This window comes from Arthrobotrys flagrans (assembly GCF_004000055.1).
Source record: "Arthrobotrys flagrans strain CBS H-5679 chromosome Unknown unitig_3, whole genome shotgun sequence".
Lineage (NCBI taxonomy): Eukaryota > Fungi > Ascomycota > Orbiliomycetes > Orbiliales > Orbiliaceae > Arthrobotrys > Arthrobotrys flagrans.
In genome coordinates, this window is record NW_027137547.1 from 3,498,378 (window position 1) to 3,522,654 (window position 24,277).

General features: G+C 48.2%; 11 protein-coding genes across 11 annotated transcripts; 9 read left to right on the top strand and 2 right to left on the bottom strand.

Annotated features, from left to right (window-relative positions):
* Window positions 1-720: 720 nt before the first annotated feature.
* Window positions 721-1,348, bottom strand: DFL_002402 (uncharacterized protein; the record flags this gene model as incomplete). Its single annotated transcript, XM_067631181.1, has 4 exons — window positions 721-725; window positions 798-928; window positions 993-1,153; window positions 1,226-1,348. The coding sequence occupies 4 exons, from the start codon at window positions 1,346-1,348 to the stop codon at window positions 721-723; spliced, it is 420 nt and encodes a 139-aa protein (XP_067493751.1).
* A 1,768-nt stretch (window positions 1,349-3,116) lies between these two features.
* Window positions 3,117-3,505, top strand: DFL_002403 (uncharacterized protein; the record flags this gene model as incomplete). The annotated part of the gene is made up of 3 exons (XM_067631182.1): window positions 3,117-3,157; window positions 3,234-3,403; window positions 3,486-3,505. The coding sequence occupies 3 exons, from the start codon at window positions 3,117-3,119 to the stop codon at window positions 3,503-3,505; spliced, it is 231 nt and encodes a 76-aa protein (XP_067493752.1).
* Window positions 3,506-3,950: 445 nt separating this feature from the next.
* DFL_002404 (uncharacterized protein) lies at window positions 3,951-5,213 on the top strand (the record flags this gene model as incomplete). Its single annotated transcript, XM_067631183.1, has 2 exons — window positions 3,951-4,502; window positions 4,569-5,213. The coding sequence occupies 2 exons, from the start codon at window positions 3,951-3,953 to the stop codon at window positions 5,211-5,213; spliced, it is 1,197 nt and encodes a 398-aa protein (XP_067493753.1).
* Window positions 5,214-5,872: 659 nt separating this feature from the next.
* Window positions 5,873-7,505, top strand: DFL_002405 (uncharacterized protein; the record flags this gene model as incomplete). Its single annotated transcript, XM_067631184.1, has 7 exons — window positions 5,873-5,946; window positions 6,083-6,096; window positions 6,267-6,286; window positions 6,365-6,474; window positions 6,540-6,871; window positions 6,934-7,405; window positions 7,499-7,505. 7 exons carry the CDS (start codon window positions 5,873-5,875, stop codon window positions 7,503-7,505), a joined length of 1,029 nt encoding a protein of 342 aa, XP_067493754.1.
* Window positions 7,506-8,143: 638 nt separating this feature from the next.
* DFL_002406 (uncharacterized protein) lies at window positions 8,144-8,917 on the top strand (the record flags this gene model as incomplete). Its single annotated transcript, XM_067631185.1, has 1 exon — window positions 8,144-8,917. One exon carries the CDS (start codon window positions 8,144-8,146, stop codon window positions 8,915-8,917), a length of 774 nt encoding a protein of 257 aa, XP_067493755.1.
* Window positions 8,918-9,611: 694 nt separating this feature from the next.
* On the top strand, window positions 9,612-10,581 carry DFL_002407 (uncharacterized protein; the record flags this gene model as incomplete). Its single annotated transcript, XM_067631186.1, has 4 exons — window positions 9,612-10,000; window positions 10,085-10,238; window positions 10,309-10,433; window positions 10,527-10,581. 4 exons carry the CDS (start codon window positions 9,612-9,614, stop codon window positions 10,579-10,581), a joined length of 723 nt encoding a protein of 240 aa, XP_067493756.1.
* Window positions 10,582-11,306: 725 nt separating this feature from the next.
* On the top strand, window positions 11,307-12,995 carry DFL_002408 (uncharacterized protein; the record flags this gene model as incomplete). Its single annotated transcript, XM_067631187.1, has 1 exon — window positions 11,307-12,995. The coding sequence occupies one exon, from the start codon at window positions 11,307-11,309 to the stop codon at window positions 12,993-12,995; it is 1,689 nt and encodes a 562-aa protein (XP_067493757.1).
* A 720-nt stretch (window positions 12,996-13,715) lies between these two features.
* On the top strand, window positions 13,716-15,579 carry DFL_002409 (uncharacterized protein; the record flags this gene model as incomplete). Its single annotated transcript, XM_067631188.1, has 2 exons — window positions 13,716-14,349; window positions 14,420-15,579. The coding sequence occupies 2 exons, from the start codon at window positions 13,716-13,718 to the stop codon at window positions 15,577-15,579; spliced, it is 1,794 nt and encodes a 597-aa protein (XP_067493758.1).
* Window positions 15,580-18,347: 2,768 nt separating this feature from the next.
* DFL_002410 (uncharacterized protein) lies at window positions 18,348-19,720 on the top strand (the record flags this gene model as incomplete). Its single annotated transcript, XM_067631190.1, has 4 exons — window positions 18,348-18,468; window positions 18,583-19,008; window positions 19,078-19,287; window positions 19,350-19,720. 4 exons carry the CDS (start codon window positions 18,348-18,350, stop codon window positions 19,718-19,720), a joined length of 1,128 nt encoding a protein of 375 aa, XP_067493759.1.
* A 2,610-nt stretch (window positions 19,721-22,330) lies between these two features.
* On the bottom strand, window positions 22,331-23,068 carry DFL_002411 (uncharacterized protein; the record flags this gene model as incomplete). Its single annotated transcript, XM_067631191.1, has 3 exons — window positions 22,331-22,613; window positions 22,691-22,902; window positions 22,958-23,068. 3 exons carry the CDS (start codon window positions 23,066-23,068, stop codon window positions 22,331-22,333), a joined length of 606 nt encoding a protein of 201 aa, XP_067493760.1.
* Window positions 23,069-23,367: 299 nt separating this feature from the next.
* Window positions 23,368-24,131, top strand: DFL_002412 (uncharacterized protein; the record flags this gene model as incomplete). The annotated part of the gene is made up of 4 exons (XM_067631192.1): window positions 23,368-23,483; window positions 23,543-23,584; window positions 23,649-23,664; window positions 23,718-24,131. 4 exons carry the CDS (start codon window positions 23,368-23,370, stop codon window positions 24,129-24,131), a joined length of 588 nt encoding a protein of 195 aa, XP_067493761.1.
* Between the last annotated feature and the right edge of the window lie 146 nt (window positions 24,132-24,277).

Genomic DNA, 24,277 nt, shown 5'->3' on the forward strand with positions numbered 1-24,277 from the left:
TATCTACAACCTATGGATTACGAGGTATGGTCCCGATTGCCAAACATCTTGGACGGCAATACTTCAATTGATTGCAGATTTGCATTGCAATATTTATCTGGTCCGGAACCTGAGATGGAGGTTCTTTCATAACTTTCTCTTTCTTTGCTTGTATTTTATTTTATTTTATTTTACTTTTTCCTCTTTCGTGTGAAAGTTTTCGATGGTCAGTATTTAGACACAGTTCCACAAAATTATTTAGTTTTACCTTCCTTCCGAATTCCGAAATGTAGTCCCTTGGAGTCGTCGTCATCACTGCAAGTAATTGACCAATCGGATCGAATCCTAGTTCCACAATATGTTGTAGTTGTATCAGGCAGCTAGGGTTTGTGCTTGGCTGGCTGCAAGGCTGAACCCAAGGCCCGAGCCTCTTGCCGTCGATGGGGTTTGGGACTTAAAATATAGAATACGTAATGGTTTTTACATCACTGCTTACTTGCTAGCAGTCAAAGATCTTAAGAATAATGTGCACGTGGTTCGATCATAAATCCCTGAACCGATTGTATTGAAGGATGGATGTATTAGAAGAGTACTACAAGAAATGATATGAAGAGACAGCCCTCTAAATGTAACGTGCGAGAGAGAGAGTCCAAGTTTTCTGTAATCCCTGAGCAAGTTCAAACAGTGGAAGAGATAGATGGAGCCTAAACAGATACTTTAGTTCGAGAGACCCTTTGTGATTTAGACTAGATAAAGATATATAGTTAGTAGTGGAGACGAGGTCGAAACCAAATGATAGGGGACAGAATTGTTCATACCGCCTTCGAACTTCCAGACCTGATTATCACCAGCCCATTGGCCCCAGAGTTGAACTTTAGCTCCAGCTGGAATTTCTTCTTCACCTTGGCTGTCCAAGTCGACGTTCAACTCGGAGTGTGGAACAAAGAGGCTAACGTTTATCTGAGTTAGGAATACTGAAATAAGATAACAAGTTGGACGAAGGGTGTACTTGCCGCCAGAGCTCTTCCTCATCACCCTCATTGCGGATATCCCATTGGAATGCTTCATCGGCACCGATGACATCGACGCCCTGATCATCTCCACCTGGGGCGAGGAATTTATCGGTGGCGACGTTTTGGATAGTCCAAAGGCCATCTTCTTCGCTCAGGATCCACTGTAGTAGAGTTAGTGATATGATCTAGGATATAGATGATGTCTAAAGCTATAGTCTGAAGGGAGAGCGTACCTTCTGGTTATCACCATCGTGGGAATCCCAACCAGTAATGGAGACATTATCAGTCCCCGAGAGATCAAGGGCAGTGCCATTCTTGTGGTTGATGATCTTGTAGGTGCTTCCGGATTCAGGCATTGTTTTTATGTTTGCTACCAGAGCTTGAGTGTAAATGGGCTTACGAAAGTGAAATTCAGTTGAAGAAGGTTAAGATGATGATGATGATGATGATATAGCAGTGAGGGTTTGAGGAAACTTCCAAGCAGTCAACAACGGCTTCTCATCCTCCCCTTTTATACATGCTGAGCTTCACACTCCGAGCGGGGTATTCGATCAAATTCGATATCGATATGAAAACCCCCATTCTATAACTAGACCATAGAACTCTTTTCAGCTGTGCTTGCCTTCTATCCTTGGCATAGGACTTGGTTTTATGCCGTCAGTACTTGATTGGAAGTACAATTGCTTCGGATTTCGTAACATGCATATGTTTAATCGGAATCACACCAGGGATTGGTCGTACCATACCCATTCCCGTCCGCCAACGTAGGCTTCACAGCAGGGGTTCTGCATCGATGAGTGAAGACGGAAGGAAGAAGGTGTGATCTGCCCCTTATATATGGGGTAGGGAGGTACTGAAATCGATCCACTTCTTCATGCAGTTCTTGTGGAGTCTTTGGAGATATCCATTCTTCCTAAGGTATATAATATAAGGTTAATAACTTGTTTCCAAACAACTTGACAAGCTTGAAGCTTTAGAAATACGGGATACCAAGGCCCTGGATGAGAGCTTGGAACTTGGGATAAAAAGTTAGCTCAGGAGCTCACCGGATAACTGCTCCCGAGGGTAGACTAGTACGGCAGCATCCGAGTTAAAAATCGAATGCACATGTGCCCCCAATGGCGTGAGCTTATAATTAGAAAACGCGTGGCGCAATCCCACTCCCTGCAGGATTATTACCCATTCAGCTGATCCAAATGCCAGCGGTTGCCGGCTGCGGGGACGTTGTCTAGCTAACTTTGAAGGTTTGAGTTGACGAATGTGGGGTTTTGAGAGGACAAAGATATGATACCCTGTCCGAATGTTCTTGGGACGAAATGTGAATATGCGGACTTCCTGGGCCAGCAGGCTTGGCGTTCTTTTCACACAAGTACTTTTAGTAATTATTTTCTGTAGGAGATACTCGATATTGGGAAGGATCCGGAGTTCGGAGTTTCATTGCATTTGGTAGTTTGTATTTTAGTGGAAGGAAAGTGTTACGGCAATGTTTACCGTCGGTAGAAACAGCTTGCCCAGCTGTTGTAATTGCAACTTTCCGCAAATATTCGTGGTGTCTAGACTCAAAAAAAAAAAAAGCACCACCGCCGTTATATCTGCACTTGTATTAACATCGAGTTCGTGGAACGATATTTCTGAATAGCAAACGCTCCATATCCTTTGAGAATTCCTTTACGCCCAGTGCACACTATCCGAAAGAAGTTGAAATCCGGTCGATCGTAGCGGTATAAGTTAATCCGAAGCTTGGACGGGAAACAAGGCGTTGCCCAACCCCGCCTCGCTTGCGCCTGCGAGGTTCTGATACAGGAAGAAAAGATATAGACATGCATGTTAAAGAACTGGATCTGAGATGCTGGAGACGAGATAGTAGCTTGCTTGCGGAAAATAAAGTATGGCTTTTTCAAAATGTGTGCATAGAATCTGTTTTCAATATTGGGCTGCCTTGATTAAGGTCTATATATACTGTGATATCCAAACAGAATCGATACATATGCATATACGTCTAGATTCGAATTCATTCATTTCGATATATACGATCCTTCACGATTTTTCTTTCCATCATCTAAAGTTTTTCCCGGCGAATACACTCATTTGATATTTTCGACAAATCCACGACTGGACTTCGAGATGCAGTTTTCTTACATCTTTGCCCTTTTCGTCGCCGTTGGGTAGGTTTAATTCGGTGAAATTTTTGACTGGGGTCTCGAACGACAATGAATTCTAACTTTGGTTGGCCCACTTCAGCTCTGTTGCCGCCCTCCCCGCGCCCGCCGAAACATCTGTCGCCCCAAGACCTGTTGCACTCGGTGGAACCACAGATGAGAGCGGCAAGATGTTACGTATTTTCAAGTTAGCTGCGGTCAAAAAGACCAAGGCTCAGTTGGAAAATGCCAGGCTAGCGCCCGCGCCGAAAGGTGAGTTTTATTATATTTTCAGTTGACAACCATGATATCTTGGTTTTGAATTAACATCTCTGACGATGTTTCTGTAATTTAGTGGATGATACCGCCGCCTAAGGGGAAACTAAGGCTGATGCGTAAATTTGATTTTTTGGAAAGAATGATCTTGAAGTTTGTATATGTTTTGATATCTGTCTGGAACGGATTTTCGGAGTTGAAGTTGGATACGTAACTTTATTTTCTATACTCTCGTTATTCGATTCGATCCAATTGCATGGAACGGTTTCGTCTTCTTGTATATAACCATAGAATAACCATAAAAAAAACCATTGATTCGGTCCTTTTGAGACTGCTGGATTATATATATTCGGTTCAATGCGAGTGGGTAGCCTAGTTTGCAGCGCCGAGTCAGGATTGGATGGCGGGCCAGGAAAGGGTGTTGCTGCTTGTGCGACGCGAGCCACCATTTCGCTGGCCTTCGGTTCCTCCCACGTCTTTAACCTCTACCTCCAATCAATTGTAATTCCATCGACACCCGCTTTCTATCATCGACTCCCCCACGATGGCCACTACAAGTGACCCCCTCCAGCTCCTTAGAGCCTCTATTCAAACTTCCAACCCCCCGAAACTCTCCGAAGGCCCGACTCCAACCACTCCAGAACCTCCAATCTCCACAGCCACTCACATCGTCTTCACACATCCTGCTGCCGTCTCCTTCACCCTTAATACTCCGACGCGTTTCCACACTAAAGGTGGTGATGCCTTCGATATCCGTTCAATTCTGTTCGCCTGGTTGCACAAAGATGATGGTATTCCCGCCTACGTTGCTGCTTGCCAGGCCGTCGGAAACGGAAAGCTGGTCAAGAACTTGGGTTTTCTTGAAAGAACAGATTTGATCACATTTCTGGAGGGTGCGACGGACGAGAGTGACTATGTGACCCCATTAGAGGGTGCTTCTGCTGAGAAGGCTGGGGACAGGGCCGTAGCTGTTTCTGGTGGACTCGGTGCGGTTGCGAAGTCCAGGTATACTACTAATTTACGGCTGGCGGAAATTTATTCGCGCGAAAGGGTTATCACGGATAGAAACTCGGTGCTGAGAGGGATCAAGCCTACGGTAGGACGAGCCCTTGGGAGTTTATGGGTGGTACCTGGTGTCTGGCGCTGACAATTGATGGAACAGGACTTCTCACACGTCCGCAAAATTAGTGAAGCGTATATGAAAAACGCCAGAGCTACGCAGCAAGCGCCCAAAACCGGCGAAGCAGCTCTTCCACCGCGGCCTGGCTCCAAGCCAGCGAGCAACAAACCCGGACTTGCCGGGAAACCACGTCCTCGACACCCAATCATTATCCTATCGCCATCCACATCCGCCCTGTTACGGATGTCCAACATCAAGAAATTTCTCGAGGAAGGCGAATTCGCGCCTCCATCCATGTCTGCCTCCGAGAGTCAGAACATGATGTACATATCACGGCGCATGCCGTCGATAAACCCGCAACACGACACCAGATTTGTGATCGTTGATTCGCCGGACCATTTCCCTCCTGATGAATGGTCGCGTGTGGTAGCCGTATTTACGACGGGCCAGTTGTGGCAGTTTAAGAGTTACAAGTGGAGTACACCGCAGGATTTGTTTTCACAGGTGAAGGGATTTTATGTTGGGTGGAGCGGGGAGGTACCACCTGGGACAGTGGCCAGCTGGGGAAACGTCCAGCTGGTCAACGTAGAGAAGAACAGGAGGTTCAAGGATCGAGAGATTATGGAAGGTATCTGGGACGGGATTGAAGGATGGATGGTGAAGAAAGGGTGGGGTGCCAGGCGGTGAAATGGGCCCGCGAGTTAGGCTGGTTGGTCTTTAACCCATGGTGGAGATGCATATGTTTCTGAACTGGGGAAGACTGCCGTGTCGACATTTGTTCCTTTGCTCTATTATCTATATCGACTGCGTACTGGAGTTATTTTGGGCATTTCGTTTCATTTCCTATTGGCATCCAGGACAGAAACTGGCAAGTGCTTAGCGACGGCGTTCTGATATATTGATGTTAGTAGCACTCGTGGTACATACATAGACAAACCACCAAATGGCATTTTAATCAATCTTCCCCTTCACAGCTTCCCAGCTGCCTAAGGCCTTGATCTCCAGTCCGGTCCAGTCTGGTGCTTGAGCTCTGCGCGAGCGACGGACCGTTTGGTACTAGTCGGAATGCTGTTGGTGGTCAATTGCGACCCGCCAATTTGGGCACGCTGAAATTTTCCAACAAGGTTTCCCTGAACAACTTTTTTTTTTAAGACGAAGCGGCACCGAATAAAACTGCTCCACTGCAACCTTTTGTCCGTCGACGTCCACCACAACCTCCGCGTCTTCATCATCACCACCATCGTTCCCGTACCGTCAATACCACCGGACTCCCCGTCGCCGAAGTTTGCTATAGCTATACCGTTTCGTTTACCGTTCACTCGTCCGATCACCGACTCGTCGCAAAGATGGCCTCGGAAACTAACCCCGCTAAGACGGGGTCGGTGGACATGACACCGTCAGAGATCCACTACTTTCAAAGGTACTTTCATTCGCTCGATCCGTATTCCTTTATAACGGTCCGGCCTGGTCGTCCTTTGCCGGGTTGTTCTGGGCTGTTCTGAGGGCTTTGGATCTACCGCTGAGATCAACCGGCTAACTAACATCTCCGTAACCAGCTATAATCACCACGGTATGTCGCTGCTTACTTGACTGCTCGCACACAAACTAGATCACCCTCATTATTGCTTGCCATTTCTTCCTTATTATCGAAAATATATCGAGACATCACGCTTTTCAGATTCAATTTTCGGCTGAGATAAACATGCTAATGATCAAAAAAAAACCGTTTCCGGCGTTCAGGCATCCACGAGGAGATGTTGGCAAGTTAACAATGCTTCCTCAAAACTATTCGTCAAAAAAAATGGAAATACTAACCTGTTTTACTCGCTGCGGTATAGAAAGATGAAGTCCGAACAAACTCTTACAAGAATGCGATATATCAGAATCGCCATTTGTTCAAGGACAAGATTGTTCTTGATGTCGGTTGCGGTACCTCCATTCTCAGCATGTACGTTTCCTTCCCTCCCCTAACATCTGCGAGAAATCATACCTAATGGTTATATTATTCATCAGGTTCGCTGCTAAGGCTGGAGCCAAGCACGTCTACGCCGTAGACATGTCGACTATCATCGAAAAGGCGCGCGAGATCGTTGCCGTCAACGGCATGGCCGATAAGATCACCTTAATACAAGGCAAGATGGAAGAGATCGAATTACCTGTTGACAAAGTCGATATCATCATCTCGGAGTGGATGGGATACTTCTTGCTCTACGAATCCATGTTGGACACTGTCTTGCTGGCTCGGGACAAGTATTTGGCCCCTGGCGGGTTGATCTTCCCTGACAAGGCCAGCATCTACATGGCCGCTATTGAAGATGGTGATTACAAGGAGGAAAAGATCGGATGTGCGTATTTGTCTTCCCTTTCGTTTGAGATTGATGAAGACGACCTGCTAACAGGAGAGCAGTCTGGAACAACGTCTACGGTTTCGACTTCACCCCTCTCCAAGGAACCGCCTTGGCTGAACCTTTGGTAGATACCGTCGACCTTAAGGCCGTCGTCACGGACCCCTGCCTAGTTCTATCTCTGGACCTCTACACTGTCAAGCCCAGCGACCTCGCCTTCACCGCTCCCTTCGATCTTGCTATCCGCCGAAATGATTTCATCCACGCCCTTATCGCTTGGTTCGACATCGACTTCAGCGCTTGCCACAAGCCTATCAAGTTCTCCACCGGACCGCACGCTAAATATACGCACTGGAAGCAGACTGTCTTCTACTTGGATGACGTCCTCACCGTTAAGAATGGAGAGCACTTGCAAGGTGTTTTAAGCAGCAAGCCAACTGAGAAGAACCGAAGAGATTTGGACGTCAAGATTGAATACGTCTTCCAGGGTGAAGATCACGATAGGTCCAACCGCGGTGTTTGTTTGTTTAAGATGTGAGCCTTTATTTTCTCGTCGAGCTTCGTTCGTTGCTTTGCTTTCCTTTCCTTTAATATTTCCTTACTAATTTCTTCGCGTTCTCCGAACAGGTGTTAATGTGCTAGATGTTAGGTGTGGTACCGGAGGAGAACTCAAGGTGGACAACGGCTTGATGTTTACAGGCAGGATTGTACAGACATCCGGCGGTCATTAAAGAGGATGGTTTTTACATATAGATGCCCTCTTGTTTCTTCCTTTCACGGTGCTTCTGTGGAAGCCATATTACCCCCTTTCCAAAAGTATTCTTTCCATAGCGGCTATGACCCCCCCTCTCTTTCTTTGTCGGTATACCTCACTTGTCCAGATAGATTATTCTTATCATTATGGTGATAACTTTATGGTGGTGTTTTTAAACGGTGGCGAATTGGTTATCTTGTGCCTTCTGGCTTCGAATTTCCTGACCTGGCTTTTTAGGGCGCGGGACGAGTCTGGTTCCGCAGATTTGCGGTGAAAAAAATTATCACAATGTGGTCCAGCCTCCTCGCAAATGTAGAGATCTCGAGGCCGCTGAGACACGGGCCCCAGCCGAATATTATAAAGGAAGGGCCACAGGGCCAATTGGCCAAACCCGGTTTCCTGCCTGTCTGGATTGCGATTTCCTGGCCCTTGCGTTACAATCGACCATACATCGATCGTTTAAATATCCTAATCTTTCGACGTATACACCCCGGCGACGAACGACTTTAAAAAAAAAGATGAAATCCTCGATTTTCATCCTGGCCACCCATGCCATTCTAGTCGCCGCACAAGCCGACCCCGCCACTTGGGCCAAATATGACCATTGCCCAACCACCCCGTCAGCGGGCTGTGCATACATCTGTATCTCACCCGGTAGCGATCCGTTCTGTGCGGCCAACGACCCGCTTACACCCCGAATATATTGTAACGCGTGTCCGACTACCGGCGACGCATGTCCTGCGATATTTGATGTGAATTGCAGTTATTTATGTGCGGATGGGGTTGATCCTGATGCGAGGAGGTGTGCGAGGGAGTTACCGGAGGGAGCGCAGAATGTACTTTGTGCCGGATGTGCCGGGGCGGGTGGGGTGGGCGGGTATACTACTGCTACGGTTATGGTTACGGCTACGGTTACGGTTGTTAGTAAGGATGTTAGTACTGTGCATGTCGTTAGTAAGGATTTTAGTACGGCTGTTAGTACTGTTACTGCGACTGTTTCTGGGGTTGGAACTGCGGATTCTACAAAATCGGCGACTGCTAGTACTCCCGTTGCGACGTCTGGGTCTGAGGCTACGATTTCGACCGCTACGACTTCGACGCTCCCGGTCCCGCCGGTGTTGCCGACTTATAGTCCACCTGGGAACGGGACGAGTGGGAATGGAACATTGACGACTGGATTGCCACAGCCGACTTATATTTCCGGAAGTTCGAGGGTGGCTATGGGTTTGAGAGGAAGTTCCGTTATAGGGTTTCTTGGACTCGTGGGTATGATGTCCGGGTGGTATATATAGCTGCCGGGCCCTTCTTGTGCTCGTATCTTTGTTATTTTTCCTTAAACGATACCTACTGTACACCACTCTAGCGTATATACCTCTGAGATACCCGGGGCGGTTAGTTAATGCATAATGAGAAGTAATGTCGAAATGGTAATGTTCTCCCGCTCTCTTTGGTTTAGGTATTGTACCTTTTCTGAATTCGAATATGGAGAATATTTGATAGGACTGGTGGCGAGGTGACAGTTAAAATTTTCCAGGCCCGTATGCAATCCGGTAACTGCAGACTATTTAGTCTCGAGGGGGTGCTGGAAGCATACTTGCTGTTTATATATATACATTGGCCCCAGAAAGGGAGAAGCCATGATGCAACATTTAGTTGCGTTGCAGCCAACCTGTAGACTATACTTGCGCATTATCGACGGCCGGTCCAGAACCATTGGCATCATAAAAGTACTCTGCAAGGTCGAAAACTTTCCCATCCTTTCTTCAGCCTCAATTCGATTACCAACATCCTAGAAATCCCCTCTTCCATCCCGAACTAGCCAAGTAGATGCCAATTGCCATTCGCCGATTGAGTTTTACTCGGTCGATAGCTCCTAATCAAGCTATCTCCAACTTCCGATATCGCCCTTCAGTCGCAGTTAATAAGGTACCTCTGCAACCAAGATATCAATCCACTTCCACCCGTATCCGCATATTCCCAAAAAACATGACATCCCCCAAACCCCGCGGCTTCGCCCCTCTCGACCCCGCCAAATCCCCAACGCCATCATCATTCCCCCCTCTCCAAGCCGTCGTCTTTGATGTAGACGGCACGCTATGTCTTCCACAATCATGGATGTTTGCTGAGATGCGACGACAATTGGGGATTACGAAGGGGACGGACATACTTGATCATGTGTTAAGATTGCCTGATACTGTTCCCGAAGGTGGTGGGATGGTAGGAGGGAAGTCGGAGCAGGAGGTTGGGTTTGAGAAAATTAGAGCTGTGGAGAGGGAGGCGATGGGACAGATGCAGCCGCAGGAGGGGTTGGTTGAGTTGATGAATTATTTGGATGGGAGGGGGGTGAGGAAGGCTATTTGTACGCGGAATTTTGAGTAAGTCTCTCCCATAATCCTTTCTACATCCTCGACTCTGTTTCCATTCCTGGGGGGGAGAGTATTAACGTTCTTGGATTTTAGCGCGCCTGTTGAATATCTGATCGCCAATTTTATAACGGGACATACGTTCTTTCCGATCGTGACAAGGGATTTTAAGCCACCGAAGCCGAGTCCAGCGGGGATCTTGCATATTGCGAAAGAATTGGGGTTGGAAGGTGGTGGTGCGGGTGTAATCGTACGTATATCTATCAATTTTATCGATCCGTTGCTTCCTTGGATACTAACTGATCGTCCCTGGGGAATAGATGGTTGGCGATAGCCTAGACGACATGGCAGCAGGACGCAAAGCAGGCGGTTTGACAGTATTACTAGAAAACAATGAGAACAAAGAATTGAAGGGACACGAATATACGGATTTCAGTGTTACGAGGTAAGGTCATACGTAGACTTATCTATCAGGATGGTGGGACGATATTAGCCTATATTAGGGAAAAGATTGGCTGATTACTGTCATATTATATAGGTTGTCGGATTTGATACAGGTGCTTGAGAACGGGATTGTGGCACAGCAACAATAGGACGGGTTTAGCTTCAGGGGAAAGAGAGCTCTTTATGCCAGCACGCGCATGGCATGGCATGGATTGCTTGTGCTACTTGCCTATAATATGGGCTTAGTATACATAGACGGATATAGACATAGTTCCGATCAGAAAGAAGGGGAATTTCCGATTAGAAAGGATGGAATTCAATCGCTAGAGCTGTTGTATCACAACGAAGCTTGAAACTTGAACTAGCTAGCGTCCGAAGTCTACAGAACTGACACGTCACGGCTGATATCAGTGTGGCGTGAACTTGACATATTGCCAGGTCATGAGGTCGGATTGATTAATTTAAATGTGATTCTTCTATATCGGAGTTAGTTATTTCGAAAATGGCTGAGGCGGCGTTGGCCGAAATATGAGATATGCAGAGCCAGGCCGATGCCGCGGCGTGGCCAGGGAGAGCTGGAGCTGAGCTTGGAGCTTCGGCAAGATAGCAAGCAAGCTAGCTGGGCCAGAGCTAGCTCGGATAGGAACCCGGGGTACATATACTGATGACACCTGCTCTTCGAGGCCGCGATTTCTACAAAATACCTTGGAAACAATTGATCTTTTCCTTGAGCCTCATGATACATGATCATCTCTTTCTTTTGAAGTACCGTTATCGATATATCTGATAGTCGAGCGATTGACGTCGAAAGGTACTAGCCTCGCCAACACATAAACTCCAACAACCAACCCCGGCAAACCTTCCACGCGATATGATGCCCCCTCCGCCATCCTCGCTGCCATACTACGACCTCGGCACCTTCCACCGTCCCATCACCACCAAGTCTTCCGAATGCCAAACGTGGTTCGACCGCGGCCTAATATGGTCCTACGGTTTCAACCACCAGGAAGCCGTAAAATGTTTTGCCAATGCCATCTCACATGACCAGACATGTCCCATGGCCCACTGGGGTCTCGCATACGCTCTCGGTCCGAATTATAACAAACCGTGGAACTTGTTCGATCCTTCCGATCTGGTGGAATCGCTGCAGAGGGCTTATTCTGCTGCAAAGTTGGCGGAGGAGTATGTACGGTTGAATGGGAGTCGACCTGTTGAGTTGGCGCTCATCGGAGCCCTGAGGCTGCGATATCAGGATAGCACTCCGCCAAAGAGCTTTTTGAGGTGGAATTTAGATTATGCGGATGCGATGAAGAGTGTATACGCCAGGTTTAAAAATGATCTGGACGTTGCCACTTTATACGCCGAAGCATTGATGAATCTTACGCCCTGGCAGCTATGGGATCTCAAAACGGGCCTTCCTTCTTCGAAGGCGAGAACTATAGAGGCGAAAGATTGCCTAGACACGGCGATTAAAAATCCTTTATCTTGGGCTCATCCGGGGGTATTGCACATGTACATACACCTGATGGAAATGTCTCCCCGACCGGAACTGGCGCTCGACGCCGCAGACCGATTACGGGACCTCATCCCGGACGCAGGACATCTTCGGCATATGCCCTCTCACATTGATATTTTAGTCGGCGACTACAGACGTGCAATAGCCTCGAATACCGCTGCTATCATCGCGGACGAAAAGTACCTCACCAACGCTGGGTTGCAGAACTTCTATACCTTGTACAGATCTCACGATTATCATTCGCTTATATACGCTGCCATGCTTGCCGGGAAGTCGGAGGTAGCGTTGGAAACTGCTACGGCGATGGAGAGCTCGATACCCGAAAGTTTGTTACGGGTGCAGAGTCCACCGATGGCGGATTGGTTGGAGAGCTTTTTGAGCGTTAGGGCGCATATACTCATCCGCTTCGGAAGGTGGGAGGAGATATCGAATTTGAAGCTACCGGTCGATCAAAGCCTTTACTGTGTTACTACAGCTACGATACATTATGCAAAAGCCATTGCTGCAGCTGCAACGGGGAGGATCAAGGAAGCCGGGACCGAGAAGGGATTGTTTGAGGATAGCCTGATGAGGGTATCCGGAAGACGGTTAACGGCGACGAACAAGAGCGTCAACGTGTTAGCTGTGGCGAAGGAGATGCTACTCGGGGAGTTGGAATACAGGAAAAGAAACTATAAGGTGGCGTTCGAGGCGCTCAGGAGGGCGGTGGAATTGGATGATGGGTTGATTTACGGAGAACCATGGGGGTGGATGGTGCCTACACGGCATGCTTATGCTGCCTTATTACTAGAGCAAGGGGAGGTTGAAAGAGCGGCGGGGTTATATAGGGAGGACTTGGGGTTCGATAAGGGTGTCCCTAGGGCGAGGCAGCACCCGAATAACGTGTGGGCTTTACACGGGTACCACGAGTGTTTGAGGAAGATGGGCAGGGAAGAAGAAGCTGGATTGGTGGAGTTACAATTGAGGATTGCGAGGGCAGTGGCGGATGTGGAGGTTAAGGCATCGTGCTTTTGTCGGGTGGAGAGGTGTCCGAAGAGTGTCCTATAAGGCACCATCCTAACAGAACAGCCCCCGCAATTTATCTACAGAACCGCATGAGCAGGCTAAGGCAGAAAGTTTTTTATTTATTTATTTTGACTCGAAGCAATTTAGCTATGCATTTGTATTATAATGCATGATTGGTAGCGGGATTCCTAAATTAAATAAGCCCGGGCCCGGGGGACTGCTTGCTTGCTTGCTAAGCAGCTACTTCCGCCTGGCCGTTTCGAGTGTATGTTCGCCCGGTGGAGAACTTTAGATACCAGTGCTGGCTACTAAGCTAAGCTATGGGTCATATATTGATTGCGCCCTGACTCAACTCGGCTGGATCCTTCTTGAAGCAAAATCAAATGCCAAAACATCTACATTCTTCTGCTGTATATTTAAAGACAATAGCGGATAATATAACAGTAATCTGGAGGCATATAACGGGCGAGCGGTGTTAACGGGTTATAATAGTTTGCCTTTGGACGTTTGCCACGCAGCACGCCAGCCAACGTCAACCTTCTAGCTCATCCTGTTCTTCCTAGCTTCCTCTTCACCTCACCAACTTCACCACCATCACCGGTCATCTCGCGTCGAGCAAAGCTGCAGCTTTGCAACATCCTTCGATAACCCCTACGGCTCTATTAACAAGTTGCAATCCAATACCTACCGTATCCAACCCCCGACGGTTTTCTCACCTACCCACCAGAGGCCAAGACCTTCAGCCCACCTATTCTCCCCACCATGGACAACCTTCGCGAAGAGCTGCTCGCGCAGTTCGTCGCCATAACTCAGACCTCCTCTGTCAACAAAGCCGAAACATATCTAGGCCTTACCGAGTGGAACCTCGAGCAAGCCATCGAGCTATTTTTTGCTAACGATGGTGCTGATTTGAGCTCCATCGTTGGTGGTTCCTCGGCCTCCGCTTCCGCCATTGCCCCTCCACCTCTACCCGCCGCCGCCGCTCCTACGGCTGCCACAACACATCATCAGTCGTCATTGGCACATCAGGATAGAACTGGTAGTGATGCTATATCCATCGATGATGACGAAGACGACGATATGGAAACCGCGAGAGCTATTGCAGCTGCATCCGAACCGAATGTTGGGAACATCGGAGGAGGAGGAAGTGGTCACGTCGGTGGGAATGTGGATATCTATGAAGACGACGAAGCTATGGCTAGGAGGTTACAGGAGGAGTTATATGCCGAAGCTGGAGGTAGTGGAGGCCGGAACGCTGGGTCTTCTTGGAGGGAAGATGATATAGGTGGTGTTCGAGCTCCTATGGCTCGAACTACGGAGACTTTGGTCGGACCGGGTGACGATCACATCAGGCGGTTGGTTGAGCATAGAAACCGAACGATGGGAAGGCCGCAAGGTATGCAATTATCACCACGAGGTTTTACATCTATAGGATGGGTCTGATCGCTAACGTCGTAAACTCACAGGCCGTGGCCCCGTCGGTATCTTCAACCAGCGGGTTCCCGACGACCCGATGGCGTTTGGCGACCCCGACGCTCCTGTAACGCCTGCTCAGCGTCGCCGCGCACTTGCTCAGGCTACTAACGGCGCCTCGAACGTCTCCAGTCGAGCTTCCCGTCTCGCCGAGCTTTACACCCCACCGTTCGAAATCATGACCCGTGCCGACTTCTCGAGCGCCCGAGATATCGGTAAAGAACGTCTCAAATGGCTCATGGTTAACATTCAAGATAGCACGGTTTTCGACTCGCAAGTCCTGAACCGTGACATCTGGAAAGATCCCGCGATTCGTTCTACCGTACAGGAAAACTTTATTTTCCTGCAATATGCCAACGATTCGGTCGATGGATTGAATTATATCAACTTGTACCTAAATGCTAATCGGTACGTTTCGGTTGATTACCCGCATATCGGAATCATCGACCCTCGTACTGGGGAGTTGTTGAAGAGTTGGAGTCGGGTACCCGATAAGAACGAGTTTTTGATGCAACTGCACGAGTTTTTGGAACGATATTCGTTGGATCCTTCCGTCAAGATGCCGGTACAACAAAAGCCGAAGGAGAAGGCCCGGGGCGTGGAACATATGACCGAGGAGGAAATGATGCAACTGGCATTACAGCAGAGTTTGGGAGTCGCAGCTTCACCGGGAGAAGACGGAGACTCGGAGGATCCGGATCTGTTGACCAGAAAGGAAGGAAAGCAGAAGGCTGGGCGCGAGGATGATTTGATCAATCTGGACGAGGAGATTGAAGATGCTCCCCCAGCTGCCCCCGCCGCGGCTGAAGCGAGTGCAGCGGAACCTGTCTCGGTGTTTGCTTCGATAGCGAAGAATAAACATCACTCCGAGCCGCCGGCGAGCGCGCCAGCAGTGACGAGAGTTCAGTTTAGGCTTCCAGACGGAGCGAGGGTTGTTAGACGGTTCACACTGGCGGATAAGGTTGAACGAATCTTCGAGTATGTTAAAGCGGATTTGCTGCCGGGACAGGCGACGAAAACTGGCGATGAAGGGTTGGCGGACAAGGAATTCGATTTGAAGTGCCTGGGGAAGAATCTTATCGAGCATTTAGACGTGTCGATCGAAGAGGCCGGGTTGAAAATGGCGACTATTATGGTCGATATTGAGAGCTAATATGGGAGCTAACTGTGGAGAATAAAGATTGGAGGAGGAGGGGACCGGGATCTTTTTTTATCAGCTGCACAGCCACTTTTCTTTTTTCCATCTTATCAACTTGTTCAAATATGCAAGCTTCGAATTCGTCGGGAGGTTAATGCTATAATTCGATGGAGAATGGCGTTTTCTATCTACCAACTACAGCTGCCGCGTTTTCGTATTTTCCCCTTTGTTTTTTGCTGTGCCTTCATGTAGTCTCTCGATACAGACGACCCACCCTTCTATAATTTTGATACAAATGAAACGGGCCGATAGACATATCCTAAATCACACTCGACATCTTACACTGATCGTTCGGTAGGGTCCTTCGTATCGATGGATCCATCTCGAACGCCTCACCGGTTTCCAAATCATATATACCCGTACGAGACCGGTTCAAAGTTCCGGGCCTCCCCGGCCAAGCCGAGTTGGTGATACAAAAGCAGGGCCTTGGATTTTTCGATATCTAGAGGCTCATTCTCCGATTATAATTGACGGTCGGCCGAGCTGAGGTCGACCCCAGGCCCCGTCTTCGTCATCCGATATCCCGCAGGTCTTGCATTCGGCTGTACGACGGGACGGATCGAATATCGTCAAGACGTCGACTCGCGTCGTGGTATCTTCGCCACCCGAACTCAGCTGGGGCAAAGTAGGAATCGAATAACCGCCCCCGGGTACTTGCTTGATACGTAGAGATGTATATCTTCTTTCGCATATGCCCAAGCGAATCAACCGGGGACAACGATCGATTGGCAATCGATCGTATGCGGACTTGCACATCTATGGAAAGTTCCATTGTCACGGTCACTCGACCATTTTCTTCGTATGTAAGTACGTTCTGTCTTCCTATTCCAATTCTTTACACTTTTGGCCGGAACATGGTTTTCGAAATTCCTCGCGCATGATGCAGGATAATTACAAATACCCGTTGCTACGATATTTCCAAAAACGCTCTTTCTTTTTCTTCTGGATTTGAGAGGGTGGAGCGATAGGGTTACATGGCATCATAACGATTGCGATCCAACAGAGCGAAGGTAATTACGTACCTTGTGGGGCCTCCGAACGGCGAGACATTTCCCTTTCAGATAACTTTTCGGCTAAGCTCGAAACATACCTGCCGTCTATGCAGCCACTCGATCGAAAAGGAAAAAAAAAAAAATTCCAACAGCTGGGGTGGGTGAAAGGGTTTCTGACCAATCACTATGCCTTAAAACTTGCTCGCCAACATATCCTGCATGACGAAGAAGATTAAAAATCGCAAGTCAAAACCCTTATTATCGGTATATATTCAGGTATGAATCATGTACCCCACGAGTCGCAGCGAAAGACGAGCTCTTGGTTGGTTGGCGTTCCGATAGACTCCGACTTGCTTGCATACTACCCCTCTTTTTCGGCCGGCATGTAGCGTGGTATTATTGCAAGGCCGGAAAGCGGTGGGCTGATAAAAACCCCAACCAATGGAGTAACAAGCTTTGCGAAGCAAACGATCCGGCGGGCTTGGAAATAACCCACCCACCCACACTAAATGGTTCCGGAGTGCGATGTCGTGCTAATAATGACATTACGCTCCTTGGGCGAATACGGTTGCGGTTTTTTGTTAATAAGGAAAGAAAGTTTGTGTTTTAGCTGGAGTGTCTTTTTTCCTTTTCTTTTTTATCTGCTTTACCCGGGGGAGTGTAGCACAGCATGGGCTAAATCGACAGGGAAAAATGGAGAGAGATGGAGAGAAAGGGTGTTGAAAGATGATCGGGGTATTTATACTTCTTAAGTTAAGAGGTTGTAAGTTTTAGTTTGGCGGGTTATTGGGAATGTATTCCGGTGCAAGGCCACGATGGCACCATATCTTGGGGATTTTGGATGCCTGCTTGCTCTTTCGGCATATATTAGAAAAGCAAAAGACGGTGTTAAAGTACCCTCCCGTAACGTTAACCGCTGTAAATTGCCAAAGACATAAGACATGCCGACTCGTTCCTGATGATGGTGGTGGGGTGTGAAGAAATCCTGGGATGGGTGCCTCATACATCATATCTAAACTTCCCAACTTCCTCCTTCCCATTAGCTTCACGTTTCGTAAGAGGATTTATCTATCACCGCCCGCGATTCTCCGACTTGCGAACCAACCCCCAAAACGGACCGGCCGGGGACCCACTTTGTTAGACCAAGAAAAAAAAAAACGTAAAGACTATCCTGTTTTAGGACGTAAACCTCGCGGTCCGGAACTTGGAAATCGGGTTCAAAGCGTTCAAAGCGTGGGTAGGTTGATGGACACTGACAAGTCAGAGAAGAGAGTTTGAAACCCTGGCCGGGGGGGTGGACCAGGCATTGCATAATGGCATATCTATATGTAGCATGGGCTGAAAAGTCAGTTGGGTTTAGCAAGTGTACAGTATAGTTATAGTAATAGTGGAGCGCGGTGGAAAGGAAAGAATTGGAAACGCCTGGGAGGGGGGGGACATAGTCCTCTCGCCGTTCATACATAAATAGCGGCTTGGTATTTTCTTGGGAAGCGGCTCTTCTTTCTTGTCCTTCTCTCTCATGCTTCTCTTTTCTTTTCTTTTCCTCTTGGTATCCCTCCTTCCCTGTGGTTCTTTGGGAGCTTTGACCAAGGCCGCTTTTCTCTTGTTATTCAATTATATCTTCAGCTTCAAAAGACTTTTATTGTCAAGCCAAAGCACAAAATCCATCATTTCTCTGATAGAAGAAAGCCAAAAAGGATCCCTTCGAGAGCAGGTTTGTAGCAAGCAAAGATGGAGGCTGAGGCATCGGATGCTCCTTTCGATCCCACCAATGTGGATTTGACTACTGCGGACCCTGTTCAGATCATCTGTTTCTTGAGCTCTGAAGGAAATGAATACGATGGTCGATTGGGTAAGTAACTTAGCTAGTGCCTACTTGGTAACTATTCTATCCCCATAGCCGATCGTTCATTGTCATGCATAGCATAAGAAGGCCTAACATTTCACCCCTCCGTGAAAAAAACAGGTGCGCGCATCGCTGCTCTTTTCGTGATCCTCATTGTCTCGACCCTTTGCACCATCTTCCCCGTGGCCGCTCGTCGTGCTCCGGGTCTCAAGATTCCATCCTACATCTACTTATTCGCCAGATACTTCGGTGCCGGCGTCATCGTCGCCACCGCATTCATCCATCTCCTCGCACCGGCATACGAAGCCATCGGACCGGCATCATGTGTCGGCATGACCGGCGGTTGGGCAGAATATACCTGGCCACCAGCTATTGCGTTGGTCAGTATTATGCTAATCTTCCTGGTCGACGTTATCGCGGAACGATACGCAGAAGCCAAGTTTGGAGCGGCGCACGGACACGGTGGTGGGATTGAAGATGGGAGGACCGAGGCGGAGGTCGCCGGGGAGGCAACGGGTAGTAAAGTTACGAGCATGGCGGGGTTTTGTAAGCACTTGTTTAGTAGCTATTTTATTTCTTTATTCAGAGGTAAAGCTAACGGGTATATGTACGTAGCACAAGAGCCGAAGGAGGCTTCGAACGGGAAGGGCAAGTCGGACAGTTCTGGGGAGCATGGGGGTGATGAGGATAGTGTTTACAACCGAAGGAATTTTTATTCGCAGTTTTCTGCGTTTTTGATCTTGGAGTTTGGGGTTATCTTCCACTCCGTGATTATCGGTCTGGCTTTGGGGGTTGCGGGGGAGGAGTTCGATACTTTGTTCCCTGGTATGTATTCCTTTCCTCCCTTGTTTCTTCGGAGAACTTTGAACTGACGAATTGGACAACAGTCCTTGTCTTCCACCAAGGTTTCGAAGGTCTGGGAATCGGCGCCCGTATGTCTGCCATCCCATTCAAATCCGGCAGCTGGCTCCCCTGGATCCTCTGTCTCGCATACGGCCTTTCCACACCGATCGCCATCGCCATCGGTCTAGGTCTCAGAGGATCTTATAACCCTGGATCGTTTACCGCTAACGTTGTCAGCGGTATCTTGGATTCGCTGTCAGCGGGTATTTTGATCTATACCGGATTGGTTGAACTTCTGGCCAGGGACTTCTTGTTCGATCCGAAGAGAACCAGAGATGGAAAGAAGTTGGCGTTTATGCTTGCTTGCACTATCTTGGGGGCCGGGTTGATGGCTTTGCTCGGCAAGTGGGCTTGAAAATGGCACCAGTTTTGTTTTATTCGATCGTGCATACGTGTGTGGCTCCGGAAGGTCTACAGCTGGCAAACCGTATCGCCTTTTATATCGCGCGCACCGGTTTACATTTTGCTTTTCTATGTTTCCAGTTTCTTTAGTTTCCTGATGACTTGAAAGATACAGATGTCCCAAAGCACGCAAGCGGGGAACATTAACAAAAGTCGCAATGAAATATCATCATCCTCTAAATGACTACTATTCGTTCAGCCGCAGTACATGTAAATGTGGAGCATTCGGTGCGTATGGGATTTGGCGGAGAACAAGCTGGGTGGGTGTGATGGGATTGATAATCTCGCCATTCGCAGGCGGTCCTTTGGCCGCAGCGGAATTGAAGCATGTTTGGTGGTGAGCGGTTGGATTGATGAGGTTTCCGGATCCGTGAAGAATATATAGGGAACGGTTCCGGACACCCGGTTTCCAGTCTATATTATATCCGTTAGATATACCTTGTTCATGATTTATGAGAATCGGACATCGATGTATCGAGAACTCACATATGCCTCCAAACTTTACCCTCAAACACCCATTACACGCAAACCCCCAACGTCTATCGCAAACATTTCCGATATCACAAGAAATACACTGCCCTTTTCACAAACCCCACATCTCTGCATCACCTTCTCATGCCCCACCACCCCTCGTCTTATGAGCGTTATCCTCACACCACTACCTCTCCATCAACCTCCTCGCACACCTCTGCAGTTCCTCGTAAGCCCGTACTTTGGGACTCCCTCTCCATATCCATACCCCGTCAACGGTACCAAAACCATAATCTCTTTAAATTTGGTGGGACAATCCCGTTCATCCCATCAACTCTCGTAATCCCGGATAAAAAAATCCCCATCTCCCTGATCATCATCATCCGCCCCCTCAAGATTTCTATTGAGCTCATCAACACCAACGTAAGAACACCGCTTAAAACCAAGTTCTACAAGATTACTACGTTGGAAAATCCGTCCGAGGACTTTACCATCGCCGGGTTTGACGGATGAGCCGTCGAGGTGGATTTTGGTGATCGCCGTGGATAAGTATTCGTCCCCAAAGATGGTAAGGAGTCGGAGGGGCCCCTCCACCTTTTACACACACCCGTTGAAGATATCACATCCTTAGTATAACTCTACTGTATCTAATGGTATGTTCGTTCATCGTCAGCTGTTCGATCCCAGCGAGACCGAACCATCGTAAATACCACAAGGATGCAGTCAATAGTGCGTTGTATGACCAAGATCCGTATGCTTTGCCACAAAAGATGAGCACCTCGGCTCTTTTAAATTCGGACGGGCCGAGATTGTATAAAACGGGGACATCTGGGATTTTTTGCCCCCTTTCAAATATTTCTTCAAAGTTGGTTTCAAACACAAAACCCAGCTGTCTGTCCGGCTTGGCCTCCCGGTCTAGGAAACGTTGCCCGTACCGCATCGGCTGTTCCGGGTACCTGCATATAAAAAAAGTGTAATAAAGCGAGCCGTTAGTTAGTCGTCCCAAACGACTGACCCGAAGCATAAATAATACAAAGTTCAAACATCCGTTTCAGGCACTCGTTGCCATTAATTTGGTTAACTATTTCCGGACTTTCTGCTCCGAATTTATGCCATTCTTAAACCCTGAAAGGTTATCCTCTTCGGAATCGCTGTCACGGTCACCCGAAGATGGATATTTTGTCTCTTCCAAAATTACTTTTTCAAAGGCTTTCGATGCCGGCCGCCGCTTCGGAGGACTTTGGCTCCTTTCTCCAGGCGGTCTATCTAGAGTAGTCTCGAAAGTCATCCGCTCCGGTGCTAGACGAATTTCTTCGGGGTCTGGGTTGGTTCGCCGCCGCCGTCTCCGTTTCCCATATCGGAACTTTGAGGCGCATCGGGTGGTCTATACGAGTCAGCGTTTGCTTCCCGAAGGGCCTGGACGTGAACGATCTGACCTTCCGCTCAACGCTTGTATAAATTGATCAATACGTCCGGCGGTTAATTTAACAGATCGCATCGCAGCTAATCGAGCACTCCTCATCCTGCAAGTTTTGACCGACTAAAGCGACCTAAATTCGATCTTTGAGACTTTGTTGGAGGACGTCGGTCGGCTAAACGGTGTAGCTGTCGTCTTCCGGCTGAGCGGTCGGGAAATCTCGGCGCCATTATTCGAGGCGAGGACGAGATGATTTAATATAAAAAAGGAGGGGATAACTATCGATGAGGGAAAGAATCGAATGGGCTGTAAAGGTAGGTATTTGAGAGAGCTGTTGGAAATAAATGTAAAGAGGGGGTAGACGATAACATTTAAAGGACGAAGATGGAATACGTCGATTAGTAAGATAAGGACTGGGTCGTATAACCATGGATACGAAGGGTAGGGACATGCCAGTCTTCAATTCTTGATGTTTTGTAATTCGGAATTGTTGCAGAAGAAAGAAAAAAAAAGTTGAGAGCAAAGTTCCAGACGGGAATATGTTGCCAGCGGTGGGAACTGGATTGTATCCGCCCGACTTTGAACAGCCCCGCTCTGTAGATCAGATAGGATGATCGAGAAAGCCGCGGGAAGGGGATGAAACATACGCAAATCAGTCGTAATAGGTGGTGTTCATTAGTACCCATCGTCGTCCATGTCCTCATCGCCGTCGGCATCCTCTCTTCTTCTTCTGGCAGCGGTCGACCCGGCTTCGCCCTCGATCTTTCTTAGCCCGTCAACTACTTTACCGACCCACGGCCTAATCTCGCAGACTTCCATCAAACCCAAGTTGTTGATTTTGATATAAGAGCTGTTCATTTGGTCTGACAGGCCAGCTCGAATCTTTGCCTGTCGTAATTCTCTCAACGACCGGATGTGCAATGCGATCTCCGAAGGGGAGATCAAGTCCTCCGAGCATCTATTCGGAGTAAATCGATGATATCAATACGAAATACTGTTCTCGGATTCAAATCATACGATTCCGCAAAGACTTACGTATCCAACAAGATCTCCGCAACTTCCATCCATCTCCATGGCATCTGAGAGAAAGCAGCACTGTCCGATTCCTCTTTTACGAGCCGTTCCAGGTAATCCACATTTAGCCAGTCCGGTGGGACGATATTGCATCTTTTCTGCTTTCGCAGGAACACGGCTAGCCACAACGGAACGTCTGCCCTCTGGGGTGGAACCAACGGACGAGTGTCTATCTAAAAGTAGAAGCTGGTTAGCGGAGAACGGTTCAAGATGGAGAATCATACTCACCGATATCAGATTCAATGCCCCGAGCCTTTGACGCGGAACTATCGTGATGAGTTCGCTCTCGCAGATGAACGAGACCTCTTGCGGAGTAAGATGTTGGTGGGGTAGAGCCATGGTGTAGGGTATGCGTATACTTTTCAGGAATCTAATCCATCCTCGAGTGACGTCGTAATATCAAGCTCAATATTTTCCGGTCACAACCAATAAACTGTCCCGAGATGATAATTGGTGTTCGTTGAATATTCATCGATGGGCACGAGGTGGAAGTTTCGCGTGGAAAGTTCCTGGCCAAAATAGGCTCCCGCCTACGACCCGAACAAACTCTCGACGTGAAATTTCAGCGCCACGGAACCCGATCCTGAAGAGGTTACGTTTACGACACCACAACGTCCGAAAATACTTGAAAAGCTACAATGTTCGGAACTCGGAGGTTGCTTGTTTCGCGGTCGCTTTCGCGCCAGTTGGTCCGGGCTTATTCGGAGTCTGCGGCCGCACAACCTGCCTCGCCGCCATTGCTTCTCGCTCTAAGGTAGCGGAACAAATTCTAATACGCATGTACGGATGCGCTAACATGCATGCTATTGGCAGACAAGATTTAAAAACTGCTATGAAAGCTAAGGATAAGGAGAAGTAGGTACCCAGTTTGATACCGTATAAAATTATCATAGCAGTTATCTAACATCAAAGAAACCAGGCTCAATGTCGTCAAGGTATGTCATCATCTCGCCGGTATTGTATGCATGAGCGGGTCTGAAATTTAAAGGCCATCCTCGCCGAAATCTCAAATGCCGGTATGGCTCAGCCACCTAGGCCTATAAAGAACGACATGGACATCCTCAAGATCCTTCAATCCATGGAGAAAAAGCACAATGTCGCCATCGACTCCTTCAAAACAGCAGAGAGACAGGATCTCGTCGACAAGGAACAGCTCCAATTGGATATCGTCAAGGACTATTCCGGACGGGTAGAGGTTCTCGCACCTGAAAAGATAGCTGAGATAGTGGATGAAGTCGTTGCGAAATTGAAGAAACGGGATAACTTTGTTATGAACGTGGGGATGATAATACGGGATACGAATGCAAGGATTGCGGAACTCGGTGGTAATGCGAGGGGAGCTGATATCTCCGCTGCGGCGAAGAGGGTCGTCGAAGCCGATAAGGCCCAAAACGAATCATAGTCTAGGTTTTGGCAGACCGTCGAACGATCGGTTTTTGGGTATTTAGGTAAAGGCCCAACGAGCGGATGTTGAGGTGTTTCCGTGGCAGTATACGATCCGTATACTATGTATATATGTATATATCATCTTCTCTGATCTATCGTACA